General features: G+C 36.0%; 1 protein-coding gene across 4 annotated transcripts in view; it reads left to right on the top strand.

The window, feature by feature from the left end:
• The window catches only part of NSF (N-ethylmaleimide sensitive factor, vesicle fusing ATPase), an 89,655-nt gene that overhangs the window by 50,516 nt on the left and 21,332 nt on the right, over positions 1 to 17,807 (top strand). For all 4 annotated transcript variants that reach the window (XR_005555208.1, XM_039331704.1, XM_039331705.1 and 1 more), the window contains 4 exons: positions 7,790 to 7,989; positions 11,368 to 11,533; positions 13,026 to 13,100; positions 14,132 to 14,319. Coding sequence is in view for 3 of the 4 variants with exons in the window: in XM_039331704.1 (XP_039187638.1) it covers positions 7,790 to 7,989; positions 11,368 to 11,533; positions 13,026 to 13,100; positions 14,132 to 14,319 (629 nt within the window). In the remaining variant the exon portion in view is untranslated. The remainder of the gene's footprint in view (positions 1 to 7,789; positions 7,990 to 11,367; positions 11,534 to 13,025; positions 13,101 to 14,131; positions 14,320 to 17,807) is intronic.

Raw genomic sequence — 17,807 nt, 5'->3', positions numbered from 1 at the left:
TGGTTTCTACCTCTTCCATGTAGAGATTGGCCACAATGCGGGACACAAGTGAATCCATGGCGCAGACATGTTTCTGTCTTTAGTAACTAAGTGGGCCTTCATCAAATCCCAAAAAAGACCCAGCAGGCTCTCCTTAGAAAAAAATAAACGAAGCAACGTTGTCATTCAATATGTTGCAGGAATATCGGACAAACTCAGGAGGATCTTCAGCCAACACTACATATGTGCACATTTCAAACCCATGAATACACTAAAGCAGAAGCCTGTCCACCCCAAGGATAAAACACCCAGATACAAACTGAGCAACATGGTACATGCAGTACAGTGCAGTGAACCATGTGCAGATCTGTACATTGAGGAAACAAAACAACCACTTCATAAATTCATGGCACAACATGGAGAACAAACCCATCAGGACAAGATTCATCAGTCCATCTGCATTTAAAAGACAAAGGCCACTCTTTCGGAGACAGCAAAGTCCACATTTTGGACAGAGTGGACTGGTTTGAAAGAGGTTTGAAAGAGGAGCCAAAGAGGCCATCTATGTCCAAATTGAACAGCCCTCTCTCAACAGAAGGGGAGGGATACGTCATCCTCTATCTCTTGTCTACAACACAGTTCTTTCAGCAGCTCCAAGAAGTCTCCACACCCATTTGCACTACTCAGGTGACCCTGACAATACAGATAAACCTCCAGGTGGCCTCAATGACCCTCTAAAAGAATCCAAATTACCAGCTGTCTGCAAGGAGTATAAATCCTTCCATTCCCCACCATCCCATCAGAGCTGAAGAAGTTTCTTGAATAAGAAGTGAAATATCTTCAAAAGAAAAACAAAGTTGCCTCGTGGAAAAAAGCACCTTTGGGATACATAAGAAAAGTAGCATATGTTTGACAAGTACACTAGCACATCTCTATAGGAGCTATAGCTGCCAAGGAATAGAACTGAATATGTGGACCAATCTTTAAAATAACAGCCCTAAGAATCTAATATTGGAATAGTAATCTGGTGTTCTCCAGGGGTTTTAGATTTCAATCCTAATCAACCTGCCTATAGGACTGTGGAAGTTGTAGTATGAAACATCTGTGAATGTCAAGTTGCAAATCTCATTTGTGCTCTCCTAGCAATGGTTTATTGTTACAGTATCTTTAGCATTATAGCAATGGTTTATTGTTACAGAATGTTTAGCACTAAAAAGAAAAGTTTTGTTCTCTGCCAAGTCAGTTTCCTCTCCACTGAAGTCCTGTAGCATTGAAGTTTCTGCCAGAGTAAATTACTATTATCAGACAGGATTAGTGTGAATAAGCCCTTAAGAATTACTTGTTGGTATCACAATCAAATGAAAGTTAATATATCTGTTTGTACTGTGCAAACTCTCAGTCATTCTAGTTACATGCAGTTGCTTGATAATGGCATACCACAAGTAGATGAGATTTTGGGTGTATCCCTTTTACGTTGTTGCCTTTGCAGTAAGAGGCTAGTATACAGCATCAGAGATTACATTCATCTGGCTTGCCTGGCAACAGAAATTCCCTTAACTTGTTTGTACAGAATTTGTTCTGACTTGTTCATAGCTTTTTTGTAGCCTCTCTCATCTCAGCAAAATGGGATTCCCCTTTTCTGGCATCACTCATCATTCAAATCCCACCTCACTGATTTTTGGCTACACAAGAGATCGTGTTCCCCATAGCTGAATTAACAGGTTCTTCTTTGACACTAATTTGACAAGGATCACTTTTAATTTATCACCACCTTGCTGGTTTATTTGTATAATTAGTCTTTCACCTCCACTATTTTTTTTCTTTCCTTCCCCCCCATTTGCACTGAGTGTTTGCTTTTTTATCTGTCTCTCAAATATCTAAGAGTTGACTAATACATTTTTCTCTATCCACCTCCCCATCAAGGTAATGGCAAAGCAGATGGCATTAGAAAATATTACAGATGTCAATAGTATGAGTCATAGCAGCCATTATTTATTGCAATAATAATAATAATAATAATAATAATAAAAATAATAATAATAAAGTTGGAAGGGACCTTGGAGATCTTCTAGTCCAACCCCCTGCTCAGGCAGGAAATCCTATACCATTTCAGACAAATGGCTGTTCAGTTTCTTCTTAAAAACTTCCAGTGTTGGAGCATTTATAACTTCTGGAGGCAGGTTCTTCCACTGATTAATTGTTCTAACTATCAAGTTTTTCCTTAGTTCTAGATCAGTGGTTCTCAACCTGTGGGTCGGGACCCCATTTGGGGTCAAATGACCATTTCACAGGGGTCGCCAAACCACGCTGTCCGCCATTTTTTTCCCTTTTCCCTAGCTGTCCTACTCCCTCTTATTGGTGGCCACACCCACTTGGGGGTCACCACAACATGGGGAACTGTATTATGGGGTCACGGCATTAGAAAGGTTGAGAACCACTGTTCTAGATTGATTAGTTTCCATCCGTTACTTCTTGTCCTGCCTTCAGGTGCTTTGGAGAATAGCTTGACTTTCTCTTTTATAACACCTTGGTAAGGCCACACTTGGAATACTGCATCCAGTTTTGGTCACCACGATTTAAAAAAGATGTTGAGACTCTAGAAAGAGTGTAGAGAAGAGCAACAAAGATGATTAGGGGACTGGAGGCTAAAACATATAAAGAACAGTTGCTGGAATTGGGTATGTCTAGTTTAATGAAGAGAAGTACTAAGGGTGACATGATAGCAGTGTTCCAATATCTCAGGGATTGCCACAAAAAATAATAGTAGTAGTAGTAAAGTTGGAAGGGACCTTGGAGGTCATCTAGTCCAACCCCCTGCTCAGGCAGGAAACCCTATACCATTTCGGACAAATGGCTGTCCAGTCTCTTCTTAAAAACTTCCAGTGTTGAAGCAGTGGCCTTACCAAGGTGTTATAAAATGGTATTAATCACTTGATCTTGATTCTATCCCTCTTTTAATGCTGCCTAGCATTGTGTTGGCGGTTTTGGCAGCTGCAGCACACTTCTGGCTCATACTTAAGTGATTGTCCACTAGAACTCTGAGATCCCTCTCACAGTTGCTACTAATGAGCAAGATACCATCTATACTGTAGCTGTGCATTTGGCTTTTCTTGCCTAAATGTAGAACCTTACCTTTTTCACCATTAAATTTCATTTTGTTAGATAGAGCCCAATGTTCAAGTCTATCAAGATCCTTTGGCATTTTAAGCCTATCTTCTGGAGTGTTAACTATTTCTGCCATCTTGGTGTCGTTTGCAAATTTAATGAGTTCCCCATCTATCCCCTCATCCAAATCATTGTTGAAGATGTTGAAAAGCACTGTGCCCAGAACATAGCCCTGGGGCACCCCACTACACACTTCCCTCTATGTAGATGCAATTTCATTGAGGACTACACGCTGAGTACGGCCAGTCAGCCAGCTACGAATCCATCTGGTATTCATGCTGTGTAACCCACATTTTTCTATCTTATCAAGTAGTAGGTTATATACTACTTTTATCAAATGCCTTACTGAAGTCCAAATAAATTATATCCAAAGCATTTCTCTGGTTCACTAATTTTGTCACCTGGTCAAAGAATACAATAAGATTTATCTGGCATGATCTGTTTTTGACGTGGTAGTTTTTGGTAATGACTTTGTTTGCCTCTAGGTGTTTGCTGATTCATTGCCTGATTATCTTTTCCAGAATTTTCCCAAGTATTGAGGTCAGGCTGATAGGTCTGTAGTTTCCAGGATCCATTTTTTCCCCTTTTTTTTTGAAGACGGGAACTACATCAGTTCTTTTCCAGTGCTCTGGTAGTTCCCCAGTGCTCCTGGATCTTTGATATAGTTTGGTGGTTCTGAAATCACATCTGCCAGTTCCTTCAGAACTTTGGGGTATAATCCATCTGGTCCTGGTGATTTGAACTCATCTAGTGTGGACAGGTGCTCACTTACCATTTTCTTGCCTATCTTAACTTGTATTTCTATTTTGTTTTTTATGGTACTGTTTTTGATAGGTTGGACTGTTTTTTCCCTTTGTATAAAGATGGATGCAAAAAAACAAGTTAAGCAATTCTGCTTTTTCCCTCTTGCTTGTCACCTTCTTGCCTCTTGCAATCATTTCCTTAACTTTTTTTTTACATGTTGAAAGAAGCTTTTTTTGTTATTTTTGACTTTTGTCAAAAATGTCGCAAGCCTTAGTCCACTTTGAGCCTTAGCTTTCCTCACTTCATCTTTGCAAGCTCGGGCTATTTGCTGATATTCTGCCTTAGTTATGTGCTACTCTTTCCACTTTTTATACTTGTTATTTTTGTCTTTCAATTTATCAGAGAGTTCTTTATGCAGCCATGCTGGTTTCTTTTGAGAACTGTTATTTTTCTTCTTTGTCGGTATTGTGTTAGACTGGGCTTTTATAATCTCACTTTTCAAAATTTCCCAAGTTTCTTGAGTTGTTTTCCCTTTGAGGATTCTCATCCATGGAATCTTCCCAAGCTCTCTCTAAGTTTATTGAAATTAGCTCTCTTAAAGTCCAAGACTCTAATTTGACTATGTTCTATTGCTTGTGCTTGCATAATGTTGAATGCCAATATTGCATGATCACTCCCCCCCCCAGGTTCCTGTGGCTTCAACACCTATCATTTCATCTTATAAGAATTAAGTCCAATATAGCTGATCCCCTAGTTTCCTTCTCTACTTTTTAGAGACAAAGTTGTCTGCTAGGTTTGTCAGGAATCTGTTTGATCTTCTAGTTGGTGCAGAGTTTGTTTCCCAGTTGATGTCAGGGTAATTAAAGTTCCCCATTACTATTGTGATGTGCTTCCTACATAACTTAGTTAGCTGACTAGCAAAAAGTTCATCTATTTCTTCTGTTTGGTTGGGTGGCCTATAGTAGATACCTATATTGACCCAAATGCATTCAAGACAGTTTTCATCAATGTTGTGCTCTATTTCTGTAGAGATGTAGTTATTTCTTATATAGAGAGCAACTCCACCACCTCTTTTATTTGATCTGTTTCTTTTAAATAATTTAAATCCCTCTAGCTGTATGTTCCATTTGTGGTTTCATGCTACCAAGTTTCTGTAATGGCAACAATATCATATCTGCCCTCATTTACCTGAATTTCTAATTCACCCTGTTTATTGCTCATACCCTGTGCATTGGTGTATAGATATTGAAGTCTTTTATGACTGACCCTGTGTTTACTTTCTACATAACCTGTGTGGTGCCTGAGTTCCCCTATTTCCTTACCACATGCACTAATCAAAAGCTTGATTTTGCTTGAAAGCAAGATTGATATTCTTAACCGCAAAACATCTATGTTACATGCACTGATAACCCTTTTAGTTATGCTATTACTCAGCCCTTCTTAAAATGTTATTACCTTTCTAACTTGAAAGCCTACCTGAGCTAAATTTCAGAAATTTGGTATAATATAATTCTATTAATTCATTTTATTTATTTATTGAATTTGTATGCTGCCCATTTTTCTGCTAAATGATTTTGGGCAGCTTATACAATACCACAAATATGAGAATAAAACAACATAGGATTAAAACATTAAAACATCTGCATCTTCAGAAAGATCCCAAATCTTGGCTGCCAGAAATAATTTAGGCCTTTTGACAGTGCTTCCCTTTAGTCATCTCCCAGTAAGTTTATTTTCATACCCTAATACACAAATATTTTCTGTTTGTGTTTTATTTACTCTTTCATTACACTCATTTTGGTAATGCGTGAAGCATAGCATAGGGTTGACACATAAAAGAATAAAGTTAAAAAAACACTATTGCCTTTTCTAAGCATTGGAAAAACTGGAAAATCTTAGCCATACTCTGTTTCTGGTGTGGCCCTGTCCATTTTTTTTTTCATCTTCTCACCTACAGCTGTTCTCTCACATGCATATAGATGATAAGTGTAGAACCTAGTATCAGAAAGTGGCCCACTCATCTTAATCAACATTGCTGTTTACTATATTTGCTCTAGACTCAGGTGACTGAGATTGTTTATAAACAAGATTACTCAGAAAGAAAGTGTTAGTATTTTCTTATGTACCCATCATTTTCTAGATACTTCTTTTGGTTGTGCAGAAATTATTTGTATTTATAAGTATAATATAAAAACACATATACTTCTCTCTATAATATTTCTGTTTTCTTTCTGGTCCTTCAGTACTTTAAGAATGGTTGAGGTAAGATAGTATGCAGTAGTTACAGTAATCTGTACCATTATGCAGAGAGATTTATGTTGAATGTTGTTTTGATCTTTCAATATATTAAGTTGAAAGCTACACACAAGAAATAATTGTGTGTGGGGGGGAGTTTACTAGACTGAGTACTGGATGTCAGAGTATTCCTTGACATCCAATGTCAAAATTAGGTCTTAATTATGTGCAAAAATGTTAGCTTGAATTTTGACATATTTTGTTAAAGCCATTCAGCCCATTTTCCTTATGCTGTAGCCTGGGGTGATTGTGGTAGTTGGAAAGATTAACTTGGAAAATGTCTGCATTTTAGTTCATTGTTTTGCTACTAAGTGTTAAAAGTAGTTTTAAAGGCAAAATACAGGACATTGGCAAATTCTGAACCTAGTAATTAACCAGATGAGCCATGGAAATTTTAAAGTATTCACCCAAATACTTAGTCTTCTTCATCTCATAATAGCTAGTGATTTTTGGAGGTGACTGCTAGAATTGATGTGTGTCTGTGTAAGTGTATAATGTGAGATTTAAAAATTTGGTTGCACACCTATTGCCTTTCCCCTGCAACAAAAAAGCTTTGGGGTAGAGCCAGTTCCAACCTTGAATTGTTTAGCCTAATTAGAATAGAGGAGATAGATTACAAAATAACAGAAAAGAGGAAGATGTCTCCTTGCAATCTAAAATACGTTTAGAAATTTCTTTCTGGAGAAATTTCCTTCCAGAAGCCTCTATAGCTTTGAGAACAACAAACTTGATTCATCAAGTTTTTCAGAAAAGAAATAAAAATCATCCCAAAATAAAATATTAATTTCAGTATATGCTGAGATATCTAAAGAAATACAAAAATCTATGACAAGAAAATAATTATGTGACTGAAACAAAAAACGGAATTAATTTGCTTGAACTGAAGTATTCTGGAGGAGTTACTGAAATCAGAGGGATATTTACCATGTGCTCTCCCAACAGTTACAGGAAGAAACTTTTTAGCACTAATTTCAGATTTCCTTCTACAGAAACAAGGTCATGTAACTATCTCTTTGACTTAGTCACTCCTCTCCTTTCACTTACTAAATTTATAGCCTCCACTATGATTTGCTTTACATATTTTTGCCAAGAACAAATAATTGAGTCAGTGCAAGAGTTCTGTTATCATCCTTTGCCCCTCAGATGATAAAGGTAACTTTAGCAGTCTCCAAAAATGGGTAGTTTGCAGATTTATTGGGCTAGTGGAAATAAGTTCTATTCTGATCCAAAGCTGTCTGTAATTTTAAATAATAATACCCAGAGCTTTTTTTCTCATAGAACGCCCAGAACGGAGTTCTGGCACCTTTTTTGGATGGAACCTTATAGGGTAGGCAAGGCAGGTTGTATGACGTGTGTGAGTTCCAGCACCTTTTTTTTTTTTTTTACAAAAAAAGCACTGATAATATCCATGATTTTGAATTGTACTTATGGAGGAAAGCCTAAGTCAGCTGGTAAGATACATATGATTATCAGTTTTCTGATAAATTGTGGTATAATAGCAGGTAATAATACATTGCTCTCTATTTTGCACCCATTAATGTTCTTTCCCAAAAAAACAATTTTCTGTGTTAGTTTCACAATTGTATTCTCTCTTCTTTCCTTTTAGGTTGCAAACATGTGAAAGGTATCCTCTTATATGGCCCTCCTGGCTGTGGCAAGACCCTTATGGCCAGGCAGATTGGCAAAATGCTGAATGCCAGGGAGCCAAAAATTGTGAACGGGCCCGAAATCCTTAACAAATATGTTGGAGAATCAGAGGCCAACATTCGCAAACTCTTTGCAGATGCTGAAGAAGAACAGAAGAGGGTAATATAGAAATATGAAAAGAATTACATGTTGTTCTGTTTGGATTAGGATTCAGGCTTGTAGATGCAGCAGAGCATGTGTTAACTGCCACAGGAGCAACTTGTGGCACTGATTTTCTTCACGTCATATAATATCTATTATTAAGAAATGTGTGGCTTGATATTACATCATTATATGGCACATTTTTCTTCCATTATGAACAGTATAGAAATGGGCAGAAATGATCTTTTTTTTTCAATTAAAAATAACTTGACTTGATGAGTGAAAGAAATGGCAAAGATAGATTTTATTTTTATCAGCCTCTGTGATATGCAGTTTGAGATGTAGTAGCTCATGAGATTACAGTTTTGATAATGTGGGTATTCTAGAAGGAAAAGAATTTGGATCCATTCCAATGACTGCCAGTCAATTTTAGAAATCTTTTCATTTGGAAATTCAGCGTAGCCATGTGTCTGGCTACCCTAACTATAGAATGGGGTGGAGGAAGACTGAGACAGGAGAGTTGATTCTGTCTGCAGATAGGATTGTTGTTTTCTGTTCCCACAGTGACTAGCTAGATGATCTGAGAAGTCAGTAAACATTGCAGGAGTACAATAGAATCCTCCAGCAAAGCATTTCAATATCTGGAACCACTTTGATATACTAGTTAAAGAACTGGGCTAGGATTGGAGAGAGATTACCATTTGTTGTGAAAATTCAGTGTGTGATTCTCTGCCCTTCATATGCTCTCAACCTAATTTACCTCAGAGGGTAACTATTATGGAAACTAAGTTCTTCAAAGAAAGTTAGGATACACATCTAATCAATCAGTCAAACAATTCTATTTAGAGGCATATTGCTTGCTATTATTGCAGGTAAATATCACCTATTATAACTCTATCATGCCTCCTTGTCACTTTTCTAAGTATTAAAAAGCTCAACTATTGTATAGCTCTGTGTTTCCCCAATTTTAGATTTTATGAATCTTTGCTATTGAACATTATTAAAACATTCCTAGAATCTGAATGAACAAAGATGATTCTTATTTCATTTTTTCATTAATAAAGGTATCCATCATTCTGGTCCACTATTATAAAGAAACTGCCCTTGCTTCATTTAGTCAGTTCAAATAAGGAATAACCAGGGCCAATTATGTGAAAACCTCATTTAAAATCAGAGCTGATTTGGGCCAGCTGTCCTTTATATTAATCTTACAAACCATATGCCCTTATCACAGTGAACTTCTCACTACAGATTCTAGTAGGACATAATGCTCCCGTTAAAAGAAATATAATTCAATAGAAACGTCATGATCTCAACAACAACAAAAAAAAAACAATCCACTGATGGCCATTATTCTGGAAAAGGTTACAAAACCATTTTGAAAGTTCGAGAGCTTCACCAAACCCCAGACAGATGTTTAGACAAGTTTCGGCATTTTTATTCACCTATTGAGTCCTTTCCAAGGACCTGGGATAGGCAGATGTTTTATTATTTTTATTATTAATATGTAAATAAAAGGAGACCATCTGTCTTGCAGCTTGGACTAAATACGAGATGGGATCAAGTCCTCTTCCTATGAGTCTAGATGTTGTTAGAATCCAAATAGAGAAGAAATGGCGTAGACTTAATCCAAATAAGAGAGGATGGTTATAGATTTGGAAGCTGTCAGATTCCAGAAATAATCATTAACCATGTTCTGTCCTATTCAGAAGTGGTTTACTATCTGAAGGTTTTCTTGGACTTTTCTACTCGAAAAGGAAGGAAGACCTCAGTGTAACTCTACCTTGTACATCCGTTGCAACCATTTCTGAATCAGGAAGCCTGTTGACCATTCCTTAAGTAATTGTCACCTCACATTTGGAAGTTACACTGCATAGTTCTGCCCTTGAAGACCATCTGGTAACCACATGGGTAGCAGTTAGCTTGATTTTGTGCATGTAAGACTTTTATTATAGGAGCTGTACTAGGGAGCATTTAGCTTCCAGCCACTGTTCAGGATATTGGTTATCACTTTCAGTTATGTGTTAAGACATACATTTCATGCAATATGCCCCTCCAGTGAATTCCAAGAGGGGAGATTTGCTACAAGTCTCTGTTGAGACAATGTCAATATCTGGAAAGTGTAAGCATTTTCAATGAAGATCCCTCTCCTCTGCTCTGGAGATGAAGACAATCCTATCCTTGTTTTTAGTGCATTGGACCATGCTGCCCTGACTATGTAAGAACTGTAGAGATGGAATGAAAGATTACTGCTCCCAAAAGAGTGATGCTGCATGTTTACTGAGGGTGACAAGTTATAAATATTTTACTAATGGTTTTGGCCAATGTTGATGTTTTTAACCTTGATACTGGATTAAAGTTTTGTAAGACTCTGGGAATCGATTGATTATAGCAGCATAAAACCCTGAAAAATAATTAAGCACATGCCAGCTATAAGTGTGATTATTGTAATTGGAGGGTGACTTAGGACTTGCATGGCTTGTCATTATTGGAAGGAAAGAATCCTGTATTGCAGTAGTTCTCAACCTTTTCTTCATTATGGATCCTACCCCCTTAAGTACCTTTTGTGGTCATGGACCATGACTATGAACCCCCAAGACTTAACTCAAGATTTAAATCATAACATTTCTTCCAGCTTTTGTGGAATCCCTGTGACCATATTGTGGATCCCAAGAGTCTGCAGATCACAGGTTGAGAACCACTACTGTATAATCTTGGACCCATTACTGCCTTTGTAGTACTGTCATTACTGCTACTGTAATTGAAATTTCAAGGATCTTCTCATCAGTTGTATTTACAAAGCTCTGGATGCTGCAGCATCACTAAGTTAGTTGTAGTCATGTGATTGTGATTTCTGATGCTCCATGCCAGCTTCCCACAAGTAAAGTCAGTGGGAAAGCCAACAGAAGTTGGAAGTCACTCCTGCTGTCACTGCTTTTTTGCCTATCCTACCATGTCATTTTGTTTCTCTGTTTAGGCAAGGAAATATCTTTGAAAGGATGACCCAATAATTGTAACAGTCATGGATTGTCTAGTTCTAAAAAAAAAAATTCTGTATGTACATATAATTCTGAATATATATTGCAATATTCTATTTCCTAAGGGATTTTTAGTGCCCTTCATAATCTTAATATGAATTAGTCTATTGTTAATTGAACTGCTCTGGAATACTGGAACTGGGAATGGGTCCACAATACATGCTTTATTTGTGGCCATAAGCCTTATACCAAACAAATATTGAAAGTTTCTTCCCTTTATTACAGCTAGAATGGAATTGTTCTTTTCAAGCTCAAATGCTTTACTTTTACTCTGTATTCCTTAAAACATTGCACTGTGATAGCTATTAGAATAAGGATGACAATAGTTTAATGACATATTTTGATTTTTCTTCATCAGCTTGGGGCAAATAGTGGTGTTCATATCATCATCTTTGATGAAATCGATGCTATCTGCAAACAAAGAGGGAGTATGGCCGGCAGCACTGGCGTCCATGACACTGTTGTGAACCAGCTCTTGTCCAAAATTGATGGTGTTGAACAGTTGAACAATATCTTAGTAATTGGTATGCAGTTTACTTGTTCTCTTGGGCTCACTTGAGAGGGAGACCTTGCCATATCTTTGACATATTGCAGGGAGACATGGATGCAAGATATTTCTGGTTGCAAAGAGTGAATATATCACTCTCAGAGTCTTGAGACTAAAACAAAAGTGCAGAGCCTTAGACAAGATATTAAACTAGATGATTTATCTTGTTTGATAGGGAAATTATTATTATTTTTTTCAATATTTTATTAAGTTTTATCAGGGTAAGGGAAAACAAGGATCATTATAGGTAGTGGGATTTGGGATAGGGTTCAGGGAAGGGATTAGGAGGGGAATGGGTACAACAATGGGGTTGCCCGCAATAACATTCCACGCTTTAGCAAGGAAACTATTGTCCGGATACAAGTATTCAACAGGGTTAATTAATATAATAATAAGTAACTGTAGTCAACAAAAATAACAAAACTTATAAAGCGTATCAGTTAATAAAAAAAGAAAATCAATCTTTATTTATTTATTTATTTATTTTATTTTTCTTATTAATATAGCCGCCAATGTCATAGCAAGTTAATCTGGACAGGATAAAACAAAACTAAAATAATACATTATGAGCTATTTACTGTATATTCAGCCATAAGAATTATTAACCCTTAACTGACTGATTCTTAACTTTTTATATTCTTTATTAAAGGGATCTTTTGCAGTAAATTTTTACACTACTGTTTTTTAAGGAAGATTTTAAATTGTAATATTTAAATAGATAACTAAAAGAGATAAAATGGAAAACAAAAAAAGGTATTAAAAAGTTGTGATTACTACTTGGAAAAGAAAAACTGAGAACAAACCCAAGGAATAATATTGGTGGAAGAACCAGTTCCTTAACTTTATGTTCGTGGGGGTACAAGGCAAGATGGTGGTACTTTTCTTGTCTTCTCTCTTTCTCTCTCTCTCTCTCTCTCTCTCTCTCTCTCTCTCTCTCTCTCTCTCTCTCTCTCTCTCTCTCTCTCTCTCTCTCTCTTTCACCATCATAATGTAACTAATATTTGTTTCATGCAGACTACTTTGCATATTAGCTATGATCCTATCCATGTGTTCATTTATTTGAATAATATAACATGAGACAGCAACTCACAGATATCAGATGCAGCAACATATCCCTGAAGCATATTTTGGAACTTTGGACATTGCTAGATGAATCGCAGTTCAAGTCTTGGAACAACCCCTTTTCATCTTCCTCATTTTCTCTCATATGATTAGATAGCTCCCCCCCCACACACACACAACTTTTGAGATCCTTTTGGGATCTCCTTATACATAGTAAATAAAAGGTAAATAGAACATTATCACTTCTGGTGGGAATGCTATGTTTGATTTGCCTCTTTTGCTTAATGGAAAGATACAACAATTGAGTAGGATTGTTTGCTTGCTGCCCAGAAGGCTCAATCAGCTAACCTAAGAATCAGATATAGTATCTGGACTCATTCTAGTAATAATTTCTTTTTAATGTCCAGGTATGACCAATAGACCAGACCTGATTGATGAAGCACTCTTACGACCTGGACGACTGGAAGTAAAAATGGAGATTGGTAAATAGTCAGGGCAGCAGTTATTATCAAAACCCACAAACAAATGGTAGGCATTAGAAAGTTTGGTAGGAAATAACTTGGTGCATATGGTCCTATGGCCAAAGTCCTCTCTCCATAATTTATATTAACTTGAACAAGGAAGATGTGCAATATGGATTCTCTTGAACATTACACTAACAGAACCATGATACCCATAACTGGAAAATACTCATAGAGATTGAACAAAGGCAAAAACAGAAGACAAAAGTAGCATGTACTACAGCTCACAAGCCATTAGTTTGGCTTCATATAAATTGTCTTTCCTTCTATGTGATCATGCAGAAATGGTTGAATTCTTATATTAGAAGAACACCAAGCTTCAACAAGTTTTGAGCTTGCATTCTTTTATCTTTTCCAATTTCAGCAATAGAGAAAGGCATTTAATTTTTCCTTTCACATATTGGCTTGTTCTTATTCCCAAGTTTCCAAAGTTTGGATATTACAGGTAGATACAGCTACAGAAGTTTAAACTATATCCATCCATAGCATGTAAATATGGGAAGTACAAATGTGATTTGGATAGGACACTCATAAGAAATATCAGGGCAAAAGTCTAGACTGGGAAATTCAAAAACACCCCAAGCAATTGCAAAAGTTGTTAAGAAAATTGCATGTGTCCATACTCTCCAGTCAGACATTATCTGTGCCTAAATGTAACAAAATGATTCAGAAATCTCCGTTGCATTCTGGTTGAAAATGAAGTGCAATGTCCATCCCATTTTCCATTCTTTAAAATGGAATGCTTAGAGGACTGGGGTTTGGGGAAAAAAAGGTTATTACTTAGCTTGTTACAATATTGCAATCATGGGAGAAAGAGATAATGTCTAAAGAGCCTTTCCCAATATGGCTGTCTCCATAGATATTGGGGACAATTGCTTCTAGAATTTCCCAGCTAAGATCTTGACAAGAAATGTTGGAAATTGCAGACACACTACATAAAAGATCATTATGAAAAAAATGATTTAAAGCAAAATAATAATTATTCTGTTTAGGCTTGCCTGATGAAAAAGGTCGAATGCAGATTCTCAATATCCATACATCAAGGATGCGAACTCACCAACTGCTGGCTTCAGATGTGGATATTACAGAGCTGGCCGTAGAGACAAAGAACTTTAGTGGTGCTGAACTTGAGGGTCTGGTTCGGGCAGCCCAGTCCACAGCTATGAACAGACATATTAAGGTTTGTTCCTCCTTAGCACTACTCAATTTCTGCAGATGGCAGTAGATCTGAACTTGGACCCTGCCTCCTTATGCCACTTCCTCTTTTATTCTTCTTATGAGTTTTGCTTAATTATAAAGAATTCAAGAGTTAACCTAAAAGGCAAAATAAATCCTTAAATGATCAATATTTCCCCTCATTCTTGATTCAGATTTGTTGTAGGGGAAGAAAACTTTAACAAGTAAAAATAGTTTTCAAGGGTGATTCATGTTATTTCTGGGGACCAAAAAAAAGATGAAAGAATATTGAAGCCAGCAGTTTCTTCTGCTGTAATCTGAGATTAAATAAATAGCCCCATTTATTTAATCTACATCATTTAGGAAGCATGATACAACAGCTACATCTTTTCCTTTCTTAGTTTTTTGAGCACCATTGTCCCAAGCTTTTTTTCTTACCTGCTAGTTTCCAGATATTAAGGCTAACTGTTGAAGGCAGGGTTCACCTTTGTTAAGTGCTATAATAAGACTGAGTACGTACATACATATTAAACATGACTGGGAAAATGATGGTATTGTGAGATTCTGTCATGGAATGTTCCAATTCTGAAATGGACATGTTTTGGAGCTACTTTAACTTCCATTTGGGAACAATCTGGGGTTGGAATGTTTCCTTCATATAATGTTATGCATACCTATTTTTCAGTTATTTCCAATTTGAAAGTAACACTTGGCTGTCTGCTCTTGTGGGCTGGATTTTTAAAGAAATTCAGTGCAAAATTGTGCTTGTGCTCACCTAATGGAATGTTGTTCATTTGACAAAGAGACAAAAAATATAACAGTACACAAGGCAAAAAGCATGCACATTTGAATATATAGGCTGATTGATACACTGGTAGGATGTATGAAATAGATTGTATCTTCTTTGTATTATATCAAACATTTGTCTCCTTATTTATGAAGTTTCATCAAATATTGTCCTGGTCTACTATTAGATATTGAAATGGGATTAGATTTTACTCATACAGTATCATGAATTATGATATGCACCAAGAGGGTAAACATCTACAATAGTTTCATTACTTAGCTCCCAAAGGCGTGATTTCAGACTGAGATATTCTTTGGAGTGTTTCTCTCTCTTTCCTTTCTCTTGTTTTCTTTTTCTCCATTTTTAGTTGTAAAGGTCACTGGGCTCTAAGCAAGAAATGAGTGATGTCAGATGTGAAATGTCAGGATGAGTAAATTAGAGATTAGTTGAAACAAGCTAAATTAGTTTTTTATATTGGACAGTGTTGAAATGCTGATTTTTGTTAGCTTGTGACTGTAACAGGTGTTGGGCTTGGAATGCATCCTGGAACACATAGCCTTAGTGTGTATGCTGTGCAGATGAATTTGGGGAGGGATGAGACCCTTGTAGTTTATAAAAATGAAGGAAAACATATTTTAAAGATGATCTAAAATCTGAAGCAGAACAAAGTTTTTACTATGGCAACTCCACAAAGTGGCAGATTCCATGGTGCTGATCTACTTTCCCTGGTTCTATCAAGTCACCCCCTTCTTCCCCAGTTCAGAATCACTTATGAAGCTAGTTAGCTTCTGCACATTTCTTTGGCACCATCTCTTTTCTTTTCTTTTTTAAACAGTTTTTATTAGTTTTCCATTTTACACTAACAAGGCTTGAGAACCAACGTGGAGAAAGGGTAATAAATTAAAAAACAAAAGTAACATTGTAAATATAAAGCTCACACAGTATTCCTTAAAATTTTCCTCTCTATTTAGGATATTATAATAAAATTAGTACATTTCTCAAATAAATTCATTCATTAGTGTATCTCTAGATACAAATTCCATTAATCAATAAAAATTTTCAGCAGCTCATTATCTATCCTTTAAAACTTAAACTAACACTCTCTATTTGTTTAAAATATTATAATCAAATTAATACATTTCTAAAACAAATTCATTCATTAATATATCGCTACACATAAATTCCATTAATCAATGTTTGCAAAAACTCATTATCTATCCCATAAGAGCCTGTTTTATGCTTTGTTAATTTTTTAAATATTTAAACTTGAACTAACATATTTATTTACTATTCAGGTACCCCTAATTTCCCTTATTTAAACATGTTATTTTCATAACTAGATTCTTACATTTCTCAACTGTATTCTATTTTTTTTCAGTAATTCTCCAATTATTAAATTCATCTCTTCCATTATTTCAATCCTTTTCTCATTATATCATCTCTAATGTTAAAAAGATATAAAAAGTACAAGGGAAAAAAAGAAAAAGTTTGCACAAAAGGAAAGGGACCTAAATAAACCAAGAGAAAAAAACAAGCAAAGAAGAAAAAGAGAAAGCAAGAGAAAAAAGAAAGAAGAGAATAATCTATCATTCAAAAAAAAACATATTCTTACTATAATTCATTATTAAATTCTAAATCAATTCATAATGGCCTCCCTTTTGACAAAATCCAAATCAATCCGCTATAAGACCTTTACCACCCATAACTAATCTCTAATTTAATGTTTATATCTTATTCTGCGTTTCTTTCTATTCCAAATGGGTTTCCATAGTCAAGTCTCTAGTTCCGCAAATAGACCTCCCATTGTCTCTTGCCTTAATGTGCACACCAAAAGGGAGTCTCCCATTGTCCATTTTATTAGGTTGGTATAAGAATTATAACTATTCTCAATCACTCGTAGCTGAACGTCATTTCCCATCTTTTTTAAAATTGCATAAGATTTAGTTGAAGTCATTTTCTTAGTAGATTGTAGATAAAATAATGTATAGTCCTCTTTAGTCAAGTTTTGCTTTTCTTCTGATACTTTTTTCTCTGTCAAAGAGTCAGATGGTGTCTGCAAGTTGGCTTGTCCTTCTGGAGTAAGATCCTCCATTTCCTTATTATAAGTCATTTGTTCATTAGCATCAAGACTTTTTTCCAGTATCAGTTGATGATCCAAATGTAAATTTGCTTCTTCCGTCTCAGTGGGCTGGGAACAAGTCTCTTGAGTATAGACCCGCTCTGTTATTTCTTGGCTTCCAAAGTGCTTACTTAAGCCTTGTGCTTTGACTTGTTGTTGCAAAGAGATCTCCTTTGTGTAGGCAATTATCATCTCCATGTTTTCCAGGATTTTGTCCAATATGTACTTATATATAAGGTCTAAACAGGTTTCCTCCATTTCTATCATATTTAAAGACATTGTCCTTTTGGGGGAGCCTATATTTAAAAGAAATCAGCCTCTTCCCAGGCTTCTTTATCTTTTTCCTTTGTACTAATTTGAAGGCCAAACTCAAATTCCAAGAGAAAAAAAAAATAAATAACAAGTGCCATAAGTAGTTTCGCCAGAAGATGTCCCCCAAAGGATAATCAAAGCTAGTCAAATATTCAGTCTTTCCAGACACCATAAAAATAAAAGAAAACAGTAGTCTCCAAATAGTTGGCATGTTGAATCTCTATAAAAAAGTTTCTTGGGGTTCCCCAATATCCAAAAATAAAATCAGCCATTA

Source organism: Crotalus tigris, unplaced genomic scaffold (assembly GCF_016545835.1).
Source record: "Crotalus tigris isolate CLP2741 ecotype Arizona unplaced genomic scaffold, ASM1654583v1 scf7180000024437.13266115, whole genome shotgun sequence".
NCBI lineage: Eukaryota > Metazoa > Chordata > Lepidosauria > Squamata > Viperidae > Crotalus > Crotalus tigris.
Note: the sequence above shows the minus strand (reverse complement) of the source record. Positions and strands in the feature narration are given on the sequence as shown.